The sequence below is a fragment of the Halichoerus grypus genome, chromosome 4 (genome assembly GCF_964656455.1).
Source record: "Halichoerus grypus chromosome 4, mHalGry1.hap1.1, whole genome shotgun sequence".
NCBI classification, from domain to species: Eukaryota; Metazoa; Chordata; class Mammalia; order Carnivora; family Phocidae; genus Halichoerus; species Halichoerus grypus.
In genome coordinates this window covers 151,807,702-151,822,049 of record NC_135715.1, presented here as the reverse complement: position 1 = coordinate 151,822,049, position 14,348 = coordinate 151,807,702, and the positions used below count along the sequence as shown (strand labels likewise).

General features: G+C 41.0%; 1 protein-coding gene across 1 annotated transcript in view; it reads right to left on the bottom strand.

Moving 5' to 3' along the window:
• Nucleotides 1-13,463, bottom strand: part of LOC144381645 (uncharacterized) — a 55,062-nt gene extending 41,599 nt beyond the window's left edge. Inside the window, exons 1-3 of the mRNA XM_078071127.1 lie at nt 13,329-13,463; nt 8,624-8,704; nt 8,116-8,203 (exon numbers count right to left, since the gene is read on the bottom strand). Coding sequence (XP_077927253.1) covers nt 8,116-8,203; nt 8,624-8,704; nt 13,329-13,397 — 238 coding nt within the window. The 5' untranslated portion in view covers nt 13,398-13,463. The remainder of the gene's footprint in view (nt 1-8,115; nt 8,204-8,623; nt 8,705-13,328) is intronic.
• Between the last annotated feature and the right edge of the window lie 885 nt (nt 13,464-14,348).

The window sequence follows — 14,348 nt, the reverse complement described above, 5'->3', positions numbered from 1 at the left end:
GTCTAGAACCCGCAAACACGAAGGGTCAGGCATCTCCCCTCACCAATATTGAACACAAGCAGTTGTTCACTATTTGCCAGCACGCCATGGCAGTGAGCTGTACAAACTCTCTAGCAAAGCATCCTGGGTGATCTTCCTTTGATCATAAGGAAGTCCTGAGGGTTACCATGGAAGGTGTGTGCAACAAACACTACAGAGGTCCCAAGTGGTTTAACAAGTAGAAGACAAAGACTAGGTACATTTACTGTGGGAGAGATGGCTGCTGGGAATTAAGCCCACAATCCTGTAAGACAGATGAAACAGCTTCATTAAGAACTATGATAGGAGGTAGAACGTGGCCAGAGACCTAAGGTACGAACCGGAGGAGATGATTCAGAGAGGGGTGAGGATGAGCACAGAGCACATTCTGGTGCAGGGCCTTTCAGAGCTCAGAAATACCTGGTCCCTCCCACTTTTGAGGCTTCTGGTATACCAAAACATGAAGAAATGCCAAAGCAGGGTTATAAAAACTATAGTACAGTTTTAATGTTTCCACTAAATGTATCACTATGTTTAACATACGTATACAACAAAATCCAATGCCATGTAATTGCACTATTTATAAAAGCATTATAGAAGTTATTAAAATATTAATCCACTGCACACTTCAGGGGGTATGGCTTAAGTTAAAGTTGTCAGATGAACATCTTCTTTGAAACCTGTTAGTGAATCTCGGTGACTGTTAAGCCTCACTGGGAGGTTAAGTCTCAACCCGAGGACCACTGGGATAGGAAAGCCCCCAGAGCTTTTTTTCACACGCTCATGTTCAGGATTATAGCAAAATCTTCATGAATTCCAAGCAGGACCTTGTCTGCCATCTATAGAAAGAAGCATTTACCCAGTAGAACTGGGAAATTTTCATTTCGCATAGGTGAATTACTCTAACAACCGAAGTTCGTCTCCTTCCAATGCCTGATTTTTACTATATTTAGTGGGAAAATTTCCATGGGCTTCTACTCTAGGTCTTTGAGAGTCATGTTACCTATCCCTGACAATTCAGAGGCATTGCTATTATCTGCTCTCGGTGCACCACGTGGCAAGTGACAATACAGTTTTGCCCTTTTAAGGTTCTGCTGCTGCTTCGTCGGGGCTCGAGCCACTTCCTGCTGCGGTTGGCACATCTGCCCCTCGCAGCCTGGCTTTCTTTCTGGTTGGTGGTTACTCTGCTGGTCTGCTGGTGCTTGGGGAATCAGATAAGCAGCTTGTTTACGTTTGTTATGGAGAGTCTGTAAAGTCAGAGAGGGGCCTGAAGCTTCTGGCCCTCCTGGCGCTCCACAGGCGGACTTTTGCAGACTTGGAGGGTTTGGGGCTATGTTTTGGAGGTCGTTGTTGTTGCCGGGAATCTGGCCTCTACCTGAGGGGTTGATAATATACTGTTAGGGGCTGAATTGTATCCCTGCCCCCAAATTTATATACTGAAACCCTAATCTCCAGTATCTCAGAGCTTGATTATATTTGGAGATAGGGTCTTTAGAGAGATCATTAAATTAACATGACTTACTAGAGTGGGCCCTCATGCAACGACTGGTGTCTTTATAAAAAGAGGTCAGAGCACAGATGAACATAGAGGAGATGGTGTGAAGACACGGGGAGAGGAGAGCCATCTACAAGCTACAGAAAGAGGCCTCGAAAGAAACCAACCCTGGGGCGCCTGGGTGACTCAGTCGGTTAAGCGTCTGCCTTCAGCTCAGGTCATGATCCCAGGGTCCTGGGATCAAGTCCCCCATCGGGCTCCCTGCTCGGTGGGAAGCCTGCTTCCCCCTCTGCCTGCCACTCCCCCTGCCTGTGCTCTCTCTCTCTCTGACAAATAAATAAAGGAAATCTTTAAAAAGAAAGAAAGAAAGAAACCAACCCTGGTGACACCTTGATCTTGGACTTCTAGGCTCCAGAATTGTTAGGAAATAAATTTCTTTTGTTTAAGCCACCCAGTCAATGGTACCTTGTATGTCAGCCCTAGCAAACTGAGACACTAACCCAGCAGCTTTTGTCCCCACAGTGTAGCATCCCGGTGTTAACACCTGGACTGGATAACATTAGAAGCTACCCTTGCCAAGCACATGTCTTAGGACAACGCTTTTATTTAAACTGTTGGTAAATTATTCATAACAATGGTTTTCCAGGCAGTACAGTGTCAACTCATGGAAGAGGTGATTGGACTCTGCGAGCAGAAAGCGGAACGAGCTCCCCGTATACAAGAGTAATTAAGAATTTCAGGGGAAAAATGTTTCACCTACAGGAAGATAACTTCAGTTAAAATCTAAGAAGAGCACCAGGAGTCATTGTCACCTGTTTCCTAAATCAATGTATTAGACCAAAAAAAAAAAAAAAAAAGCCATAAACTGGGAATTTTTATACACAAAACATTTTTTAAAAAGCATAAAGGTAAATTGTTAGGGTACCCTCAGACAAAAACCGCTTAATCTCAGGAAATGAACTGAGGGTTGCTGGAGTGGTGGGGGGTGGGAGGGATGGGGTGGCTGGGTGATGGACACTGGGGAGGGTATGTGTTGTGGTGAGTGCTGTGAATTTTGTAAGACTGATGAAGCACAGGCCTGCACCTCTGAAACAAATAATACATTATATGTTAATAAAAAAAAAGAATATATCGAAACTCATCAAATTAAAAAAAAAAACACAATGAAAGATGAATGTGTGTGTGAAATTCTGATTTCAATAATCTAAGGAAGGCATCAATGAAAGAGAGAAGGCCCAGGGAAAGACAATGAAAATGTAAAGGGAAAAAAAGGGACTAAGAAATGAGGAGATATGAGACCAGGCAAAGGGGAGTGAGAAGGAGTAGAACTATAGTTTTTGAAACTACACACATGTAGTCTGGGTGGAAGGGGCTGGTTCTCCACACCCCAGAGTTTCAGACCTAATGAAGGCCATTGGATTTTGAAAAGGGTTGTTTTAGGATAAATAAAAGGCAATCACTCTTTGTCTAATAAGACAATATTGTCCCTTCTCCTGATTGTTGGGACAAAATAAATCACATAGATTTGGGGCAGATTTGCATCAACATACGTGTGGATAGATAATATTAATGGAAACTGTGGGTGTTTGGGAAATTAGGTCATCATTAATCCCAGAGCCCCCAGCCTGAGGAAGAACTGCCTCGTCCTCAGGGGGCACAAAGGCACACCAGAAGTCTGAGTGGGGTAGGGAACACACAGGGCAGGGAAGTTCCAAGTCTTCACGTATCTTCAAGGAGACTTTATTTCTTTTTCCCTTACCAGCCCTAAGATTTGCGGGTCCTCTTAAAAGTGGTGGTTTCTAAGAATACATAAATAGCAAAAATACATTTTTTAACTGTTTCTAGATATTAAAGTAGAAAAAAATTAAACCAACATGGAGCCATTTGCAGTCAATTATCTCCTACTGAAAAGTACTGTCTTTGTTTGCACATCATGCCTGCTGAGTGCTCACATAGAGCCTACCTGGCTCCAGGACTGTTATCCATGGGCTCAGAGATGTCCCTTACAGACTCACTCCAAAAAAAAAAAAGCAAACAGGTCCAGACTTGGCGTGGTTGAGCCCTGGGGCAATGAGCTGACATCAACACATTAGCTCCAAACCTGAGTACCTGCAAGCCAGGGAGCAGGGCCTGGCAGAGCTGCTAACAAGTCAGATTCCAAAAAACCTGACAGACTGGAAAAGCCATTACAGATGAGGATGACTAGGTGTCCGCAGATCGACCACAGAGCCTCACCTAATTTTATTTCTCTGGTGACCAGAATGGCAGGAACTTTAGCCATGTAACTCTGAGCTCTAATTAAGGTTTGCTAAGAGCTTTATGACCTGCCCACACAGTTAGCCTGGGAATGCAAAAGCACCTCGGTCACAGTGCCTCTGTTACTATTTTCTTGTTGTTAGTATTATTCCTGCTTTATAATAATGATTCAGAGCATAATTGATTCTGAGGGTTCTGTGTTTGTTTGTGTTCGTTCGAGGGGGGAGTGATGAGTTTATTTGTAATGTGTCCTCCTTCCTTTCTGACAATGATGCAGACAATGGACGCGGCAGGTAAGACGGCCATGCACTAAAACACCCATCTCCTCTCCTCCATCCTCCTCTTCTCAGCAGAACTGGATATGAGGTGACTCGTTGGGGTGGAGGGTCGAGGTGCTATCTCTGGGCCACTCCTGACATGTTCACCACATACACACATTGGCTAGTATGGGAATCAAACCCAGGCATCAATTCAGAAACCTCTTTATTTCAGATTCTATGGCTTGAGATTTAGGTGCTAGAACAAAACAACTGGCTAGAGGTTGAAGCTAGACATCTAACTTTCAGATGCATTTAATTCAGAACTGAAAAGAAACATACCCACAGGGTGCCTGGGTGGCTCCGACTCAGCGTCAGACTTGATTTTTGGCTCAGGTCATGATCTCAGGGTTGTGAGATGGGGCTCCGCACTGGGCATGGAGCCTGCTTAAGGTTCTCTCTCTCCCTCTCACTCTGTCCCCCCAACCCTCTATCCCTCTCAAAAAATGAAACAAAACAAAGAAAAACTGTTAAGAAACATACCCCCACCCATACCCATCCACTCCGTCCAAACATGACACCATTGTTCGGCTGTCAGACAATTCATTCTATAAACAGCAAGGGGGTGAAGGCTACAAAAAGTCAAACTCTGACCTATTCACTTCTCAAACTTAAGAGCCAAATAAACACAAAATCTTTGCATTGGGGGAATCTTTGAGGTATATCAAGTCCAGATTTCAACACAACAGACTGAACTCCCTCAATAACATTACCAATCAGTGGTTATGCACCCTTTGAATACCTCAAGGCAGGAGGTAGATTTATTTACCTTGAAATTAATGAAGTGTCAAGTCAGGGCCTCTCAATTGCAAGGACCTCTTCCAAGCCTTGTACTTAACTCTGTATCCAACATTTGTATTATTTGTCTTAAAGAGGCCCCCCCAAAAGTATAAGCTTCAAGCTCCACAAAATCTAAGGTGGGGACAATAATACTGCAAAGGGCAATCCAAAGTATGTTTATGGCAAAATAAAATCTGTTTCCCTACAGATATCCCCAAAATATCAGAAATGTGTTTTTGGTCACATAGTGATATTTCTGAGATTGAGTGTATTCATTGAGTAAGTAGAGCATTTAAGAGGGTCATCTGGAAGTCCTGCATTTAGATTTAACACCAATTGCTCTTTTTTGCCCCGGTACCTTTGACAAGGCTGTTCCCTCTTTCTGGAAGCTCTCACCCCTTTAGTCAGATTATCTCCTACTTGGCTCTTGGATCTCAACTCATACTCCCTCAAGACTGTCCTCTCTAACTTCCCTGATCAGGTCAATGCTCGTCTATACAGTGTCATCGCATCACACTTCTTTGAGGCACACAGCACACTGTAATTTCGCCCATATTTGCGCAGTTGCTTATTACATTCCCACTTCTGCCATCAAACTAAAAGATGCATGAGACCAAGATATTACCTTCTTTTTCTCACCCCTGCAAGCCCAAGCTCAGCACAGAGCTTAGCATAAGACATATCTGTAGATTGAATCAAAAATGCACAATGAGGGCTAAAAGGAGTTGATAAGAAAAGGTCCTCTGGATACAGGTTAAACACAAATTCAGTAAAAACTAAAAGTCATTGTTACAAAGAATTACATTTTAGCTCATTATAACATACATTGTCTGACAATTACTTGCTGTCCAACAATGAAATAGGCTATCTTAAAGAGTGGAATGTGTCCTTCAGAAGGATATGTTTACTACAAGGATGTTGAAGAAGGAAATTCCATAGAGGTCTAGAGTTGGACCCAGATCAGCTAGATCATTTAAGATTTGTCCCAACTAAAAACCTGGTAGGTCTAGGGTCACTGACATACAGCTTTTATTGATGGCTTTATGATGATCTGCATGTGTGTGGATATAGTTCCGTGTTTAACAATAAAGACATTAACAGAACTAAATAGTGAGAAATTTATGTTCAATATAGGTAGAAACCAACCCATAGGAGTAAGTATATGTACGCAAATAAAAACACAAGCACTGATAATAACTTAATTCAAGAATGAATAAAGATTCTTCCCAAGATGGAGTAGCAAAGGCTGAATTTAACCTCCATCTGAATCAGCTAGAAAAGAAAACAATGAAACAATTTCAAGAAATTGAAAAATAAGAAGCACAGCCCGTGATCCCTGAGAGGAGAGGAATAAAGGAGGTGACCCCTGAGACTGAGCCAGCTTATTTCTAGAGGCCATATCCAGGCTGCGACATGGGGAAAGGGAAACCCAGACAGAGCCCAAGGTCTTACTGAGTGGGAAAGAGAGAGAGCAGAGGTCAGAGAGGTCATGGTGCCAGGGGTGGGGAAAGAACCAGGAGAATGAGTAAGCAGAAAAGTTTTTGGAACTCATACAGGGCTGGAAATAATTCATGTTCTAGAGTGGAATGCAAAGGCCATTAGATGAGGCAGGGTTGGCAAACTACAGCCCACAGTCCAAATCCAGCCCACAGATGGTTTTTGAAAACTTGCAAACTAAGAATTATTATTATGTTTTTTAAAAAGTTGCAAAACACACACAAAGAAAAATAGGCAACAGAGATTATATATGGCAAATAAACCCTAAAATATTACACATGGCCCCTTACCAAAAGCGTTTGCCAATCTCTGAAATAGTGTGAGAAAGTTATCGGTTTAGTAGCGGGGATAAATTAGCCCTAAGCTAAAGGCTGCTCAGCACTCGCCCTAACAAACTTAAAAACAATCCTCAAAAAGATTCTACAAACTCATAGTAACTTAGCTAACAATGAACTAAATCTAACACTATGTAATGAAATACAACAAAATCCAGTGCCCGAAACATAAAATTCACATTGGGCATACAATAGAAAATGGCCAGATTTGTCAGGCTCCCTGCTCAATGGGAAGTCTGCTTTTCCCTCTCCCGCTGCCCCTCCCCCTGCTTGTGCCCTGGCTCTCTCTCAAATAAATAAATAAAATCCTTTTTTAAAAATGTCAGATTTGCAAATAAATAAGAAAATATTACCCTGTATTGTTTACCTATTGCTGCATAATGCACTACCTCCAAAACTTGGTGGCTTCAAACAATAATCACTTATTACTTCTTATCCTTCTTGTGAATCAGGAATTCTGCCAGATCACAGTGGGGAATGCTTGTTTCTGCTTCACAATTTTGGGGGCCTAAGTTAGAAGATTTGAAGTCTAGGGGCTGGAATGTTCTGAAGGCTCATTCGTCTATGTATTTGGCAGTTGATGCTAACTGGCAGCCACCTCTAGTGAGGAAAGGGTTAATAACACAGATCTGGTTGTTTATTCCTTGCCTATCTCCAGAAGAATCTGGAACCATGGATGACCATGGGCCAACCACTAGGAATAGGGCCCTTAGATGTCAGATGATGATTTTGTTTGTGTACACCTGGAACAATGGGCTGGGCTGGACTAGCTTGTCAAGTTGCTTTGCACAAATATCCAAATTAATGATGTGCACCTAGTTTCATTGTTGAGGTCCTGAGTTTCAGTTGCCATGGCTGGTAGCAGAGCAAGATATGCTCATGTGACCAGCGCGCCAAAAAAGCCTTGGACCCTAAGACTCCAGCAGGATTCCCTGTGTAGACACATTCCATACATGTTCTTATCAGTTGCTGTTGGAGAGAAAGCATGTCATGTGTGGCCTCTGTTGAAAGGCTCTGAAGCCTAAACTGAATATGTCTGAACTCTGCCCAGTGAAAATATCTTCCTTGCTGCTTGACTCAGGTATCTCTTACCATAGTCAATGTTAGCTGTGAATATAACCTTCTCTTGAGTCTTGTGAGTCCTTTTGGCCAATCATCAAACTTGGGGTGGTTATTGGGACCCTCAAAAACACCATGGAAATACAAATCAAAGGAAAGCTAAGTGTATAAGTTATCGATTGCTGCATGACAAATTGCCCCAAATATACCTGTTTCAAACAACAAACATTTATTATCTCGTAGTTTTGTGTATTAGGAATCTGAGGGTGGCTTAGCTGGGTGTTCTTGTTCATGGTCTCTCCCAGTCTAGGTGTCAGGCTTGGCTGGGTCTGGAGAATCTGCCTCCAAACCCACTTACCCAGTGGTTTGTCAGAAGGCTTCAGCTCCTTGCTGCTTGGATTCTCCATAGGGCTGCTCATGACATGATTTCCCTCAGAGGAAGTGTTCTGAGAGAGAAAGAGAAGTCACAGACTTTTATCATCTAATCCCAGAAGGGAAATAACTTTACTTTTATCATATTTTATTAGCCACACAGACCCATTTTGGTACAATGGGAGAGAGGACTACACAAGAGGGTCTATACCAGGGGGTGGGGATCATAGGGGACCATCTTGGAGGCTACTAGAACAGCTATTTAACAAGAGACAAGGTAGATTCCACAAGAAGGAATATTATCAGGGATAAAAAGGGACATTTCATCAGAGTAAAGGGGTCAAATCCTCAAGCAAATGAAAAATCCTATACTGAGCTTCATGCCTAATTCTAAGACCCAAATAGAGGTTTTCTCCATGTGTGTTTGTTGTTATAAACATCTTCCACAGGGGATATTTAGCACATTTCTAACTCCATCTGCATTCCATCATCACCTTCATTGTAGTTGTCCTCGTTGACATCAAGGGAATCCAAAATCCAATATTTTCTCCTTTAGTAAAATAATTACGGAGATGCTATAAAAAAAATAAAAATAAAAGCTCATTTGTAAATAGTTCTGCTTTGAATAAAAAAAAGCTCAGTGGGGAAAAACGTCCCCTAGGTGTTAAGAAAGGGTGTGCAGATTTCAAGAAGCCACAGTTCAGCAGAGCAAGCAGGAAATCATAACCACAAACAAGAAACAAGGCCAAGACATCAGAGGCGATGGATATTTTTAATGATTGATAGGCCAGCCAAATCTTACACGGATGTCTGGGAAGTGGAGAGATGGTACTGGAAATTCATTACCAGGCCATGACCATGTGAGGGTCAGACTGTCTTGTTCATTACTGACATCTTGGTGCCTAGCACATGAGTACATTAATGTAAAATGTTTATCTCTTTATGGAAAAAAGAAACAGTCTGTAATGGGAGGGCCTGCCAAAATGCACCAACAGTTTTAAAGACATCGTTTGAATAAATCCTCCAGAATATAGACTCTTATGTTTTAAGACTAGTGTATCCGGTCTCTTCCTAAATTCTAATAGCTTGTGATAAGAAGAAAAGAAGAATCTGGAAGTAAATTACATACAAGGTTTCAAATTTCCCCTGGCATTCAAGACTTCCCATGATCTGGTTTCCATTTATTTTTCCAGATTTTTCTATCAGTTTTACCTTCTAGAAATCTGCCATTCCAGTCAAATTAACCAAATACTATATTTTCTTGATTTAATTTGTACATTTATCCCACTTTTTAGTATCTCTGAAATGAAGAAGTGTTCTACGATCATTGCATCTGGATTACGGCCCTCTTTTACATATATCCTGTATTTTCTTCTCTCAGAGGTTAGGTGAAAGGTATTTTTTCTGCCTCGTTTACATCAGTTGAAATCCAACCAATCTTTACAGATGCAATTTGAATCCAAAATCTCCTAAAAACCCTTCCTGACCAGCCCTTCCAAAAGTTAATTTACTTTCTTCTGACCTACCGGGTAACCAAAATCTAAATTTACAAATTCTGTACTACTTAATATGTAGTTACATGTGTCCCCATCTTATTTCTCCTCTCAGATTATAAGCAGCCAGGGGACCAAAACTGTGTCTCTCAAAACTTGCATTTCACACAGCAGGCACACATATTTTCCTCATTTCCATGATCAGTAAATACTACTTCAGTGAACGAAGGAATGTGTTAATAACAATACACAATTATATTTAAAAGAATGAACTTATTACAAATAATGGGAACAGTAACAATAGGAGAGGATGCCCATGGTTAGACAGGAAAAAAAGCAAGCTTAGAGCAGTACGTACAGAAGGTCATTTTTGCCAAATCAACAGCAAATTCCTCCCTGGCATAGAGGATATGAATGTTGTATTGTATACACAGAACGTTGTTTAGAAGAACACAATCCTAATGGTTAGCATCAATTATCCCTGGAAAGTAGGATGGAGTCCTTGAAATTAGGGAAGTTCACAAGAGATTTTCCCCCTTTAGTTGTTTACTTCACACACGCACACACACAACAAAAGTCAACAAAGTATACGAATTGGTTTTGCAGTGAAAATTCGAGGGAAAAAAGAGGAAAGGCCGGCTCTCTCGCAGGTATGTAGCTTTGCGGGGAAGGGGAAAGAGAAAGCCCAAAATTCAATACATAGAAAGTTGTGAGTTATGAGATATGACAACCAAGAAATAAGATTAATTCAGAAAACTATAGAAGAAAAATAAATGGTTTTCTGAACTCAGTTGTAACAGAATTCTGGGGCCTAATACGCTGGTTGCTTTAAAACCACGATCACACAAAAGAAAGTGGAAAGGTCAGGGCAGTGGGTCAGAGTAGGGAAGTCAGTTCCTTTAACAACAAAAACCCCCTCTTGCTTATGTTAAAGTATAACTGAAGCAAGATTCCTATTCAAGAAACATCTCTCAAATGTGTTTTTCTCATCAGAGTGGCCCCATCAGAGGTGTATTGCAGGTAGAAAACACTGTGTATTTACATGGAATCCCATGACACAGTTGATGTTAATTAGACACGCTGGATGAGTGAGATATTTATATCTTTACCTTTAGTAACAAACAGTTAACTTTTTAATTTAATTTTATTTTATTTTTTATTGCTAACCATGCACCGGGCACTGTGCTAAGTATTTTACAGGTTTTCTTTGATTGGTGACTCCTAACAACTCTATGACATTATTCTTCCCATTTCACAGATGGGGACAGTAAGACATGGGTTAAGCAAGTAATAGTATCAAGTTTGAACTCAGGACGTCTGTTCATTGATGCAGAATTCCTTATTCTTTGCCTCTCCACAAATATGCCTGTCACATAACCATACCTATTATTGCTACACATCCCACTGTTCCCGATTTCACTTTCTTACCACACGATTGCCCTCCTTTGTGCCAACATAACACAAGATTCACCATCACACAGCTAAGTTCTTCCAACCTCTCAGCTTCCTGTTTTTATTAGAAACATAAAGAACAGTTCTGCTGGAAAGCAGATGTTCCTAAATATCACTATTTCCCTTTGCTAACTTGTAGCTCTACCACTCCTTAATTCACCTATTGTCTCTTCCGGACAGTACATGCTTTCTGCTTTACTCCGTGTAGAGACAGAGAAGTATGCTAGTCACTGCGTAAAGCATACAGAGTAACAATCTCTTCCACACCAATTTTGAAGTCCAAAGAGGTTTGATAAATGAAAGACTTTTTATAACTCATTTGATATCAAATCCTGGCCAGACCTAACCTCATTTAGCAACAAAACCTGCCCTGAACTGACTCGAGGCTATTTTTGATCTTTATTGATCACAGTCAGTGTGAATTTTCATACATTTCACTGCTGAAATATCAATTTGCTTTATCACAGGGTGCTGTCCAGATCTCACTCAGGGTTTTATGTATGATATGGTATATTTACCTTTTTTACCCACCCAAGAGCCAAAAAATCCTAAATTACAAAATACTTCTGGACCCTGAAGGTTTCAGATACGTGATTTCAGACGTGTATTTCCTTTCTCTTAACACCCCACCTTTTTTTAAAGAGGTAAGCTAAGTGTTTTCCCAAGTCTAACAGTTAGATTTGGTGAATATATATAGATTTGTCTATGCCATGTTATACAAATACTTTGTAACTTTAGAAAACTTAGCTGTTACAGAGGAAAACTTTGTTTTCCCCTTCAGACCGTGTCTCATTGTGCGAGACTGCTTTGTTAGACCACTGGTTGGTTGTTTTACTAACTCTTTTGGAATACATAAATCAGTTTATAATTCCATGTGGCATCAGATTAACCATAAAGTGATTAAAATTAAGGTAATCCAGGGGCGCCTGGGTGGCTCAGTCAGTTAAGCGTCCGACTCTTGATTTCAGCTCAGGTCATGATCTCAGGGTCAGAGATAGAGCCCCACAGTGGGCTCCACACTGAGGTGGAGCCTGCTTAAGATTTTCTCTCTCTCTCTCTCTCCCTCTCTGCCCCTCCCGCCTTTGTCCCCCCGCCATGTGTGCCTTCTCCCTCTCTCCTTCTCTCTCTCTCTCTCAAAATAAATTAAATTAAATTAAGGAATCCAGATAAGGCTTAAATTTCTGACTGATCTGGGTTCTTTTTTAAATCTGAATTTTCTGGATACATTTACACAGACTCACAGGGTTTGTTTTCCCATCCCTCTGTCATGATTTTCTGGTATTCTGGTTGGCGTGCTCTCCCAACCTTTAGCGCTAAACCATAGCATCTGAAGATCCATTAAATCTGGCCCTTCAGAAATTTTAAAAACTGCCACAGAATTATCATTCATTAGCTGAAATTTTCCATGATAGATATCTGAGTCACAAAATTTAATTCTAAGAGCCAAGGAAAGATTCCCAAACTAAGGAGACGGAAACGCACTTCTGACTTAAGGCACTTTCTTGCTTTTCTGTGGTAAATCAGTTGCTATGACAGTAGACTCACTCAGAGAACATGCAACTAACTGCTTAAAATAGCCAAGGAGCACTTTTCCCTAAGGAAGCAGATTCTGCAAGAAATTACTAAGTCTTACAGTATTTATATGAGCACTGTTTCAGCCGTCAATAACTAGAGTTACAGAGTAGGCTTGAAAACATCTGTTGTTTAGGGTTTTTAAATTTCAGCAGAGAAAAAAGGGAAATTCCTTAGTATTTAACACAGATAGATATATGCCTGTTGTTGGAAATGCCTTCCATTTGGTTCAAGTTGAAATCATTTTGATTTCAAGCCCACACTTTAAAAGCATTAATTAATCCTTATAACATCTGGGTGGCATAAAGAAATGCCATTGAGCCCGTTTTACAGGGCACTGATTAAAGATGCCAAGTATATTTCCACCTTAAAGTAAACTTTTCATTCAGAAATACAACTGAAGACCTCAGACTCTGCTCCCTGAGTAATTGCTATGGGATAGGACTGCTTTTCTCCATGTACTAAGTTATTCTTGGTGATGCTAAAGGTCTGCCCTTTCTCTTCACAGAATATTTGTTGAGCAAGCAATGGGATTGAGGACCTAAGGGATGCAGGAGGAGAGCAATGGGCTCCCCTCCATTTTCTGGGGGAGGGAGCATGCCAGAAGTGTTCCCGTGGCTTAGCAATAGCTCTCTCGGTTGCCATCCTCCTTAGCAAGCATCCAGAGTTCCTGATCCCTTACCTCCTCTTTCACAACGAGGCCAGACTGCTCTTCTCCAAATTCTTCTGTGGAGTTTCCCTCATTGGCCATTCTTGCACACAGACCTCACTCTGCTGCCAAAAGCAATAAACGGCCTGTCAGACTTGATGTGCGTGGGGCTATTACCAAATGGAAACTGAAAGGCAGAGAATTTCATCTCCATGTGGTACCAGGGCTATTTCAGAAAGCAGAAGTGCCAGATTCATCCTTTAGTGATGGTATTCACAGGGTAATTGGAGAGTACAGAGAAAAACCCTCAAGAAAATCTGAAGTAATATATTGTAGTTGGGGAATTCTGAAAAGAGAAAACATGCTACAGACTTTTCTACTTCTTCTCTCTTTTTAAACAGCTACCTACCTTGTTTATGTGCTAAGCACATAGTTCCCTAAATGGGGAACTCACTCAGATTCTCTCATCCTATAATATTTATTTTCTTTATTCTGCTTCCACTTAAAATTTTTCTCTTTCCCTCTTTTTTTTTTTTTTTTTTTGGTAAATACACTTCTAAGGATACAGGAAATCCATTAGCACTTATTATCTGTTGAGCGAGCATGGTGCTTACCCAGCATGAGAAGCCAGTGAACGCAAATGCTCCAGGCTTGGCCTGCCCTCGGGGAGCTTACCTCCTGGGGACCTAAAAGAGCCTGAGGAGCAAAGCTGTCATAAACAAGTCACATGTGTGGTGCTGCTTTGAGGGTTTGGCATGTGTTGGAAACGAAGAGGATACGTCCATCTACATCTGATATTCAGGATCAAGTGTCAAAATGAAATCCTGTAGCAGTCTTTGGCATAACACCAAATTTGAATTCCAGGGGATATTCTGGGCATTACACTGGAGTTTGGGTAAGCACCATGCATGACCTAAAATAATACTAAAACCACTGGTTGAAAATTAAAACATTTTAAAGTTTATAATAAAAAGATACATTGGTATATCTCTGTATTCTTTGAATGGAATTTAGCCAAAGACAGGTGTTAAAAATTAGTCATTACAGTCAAGT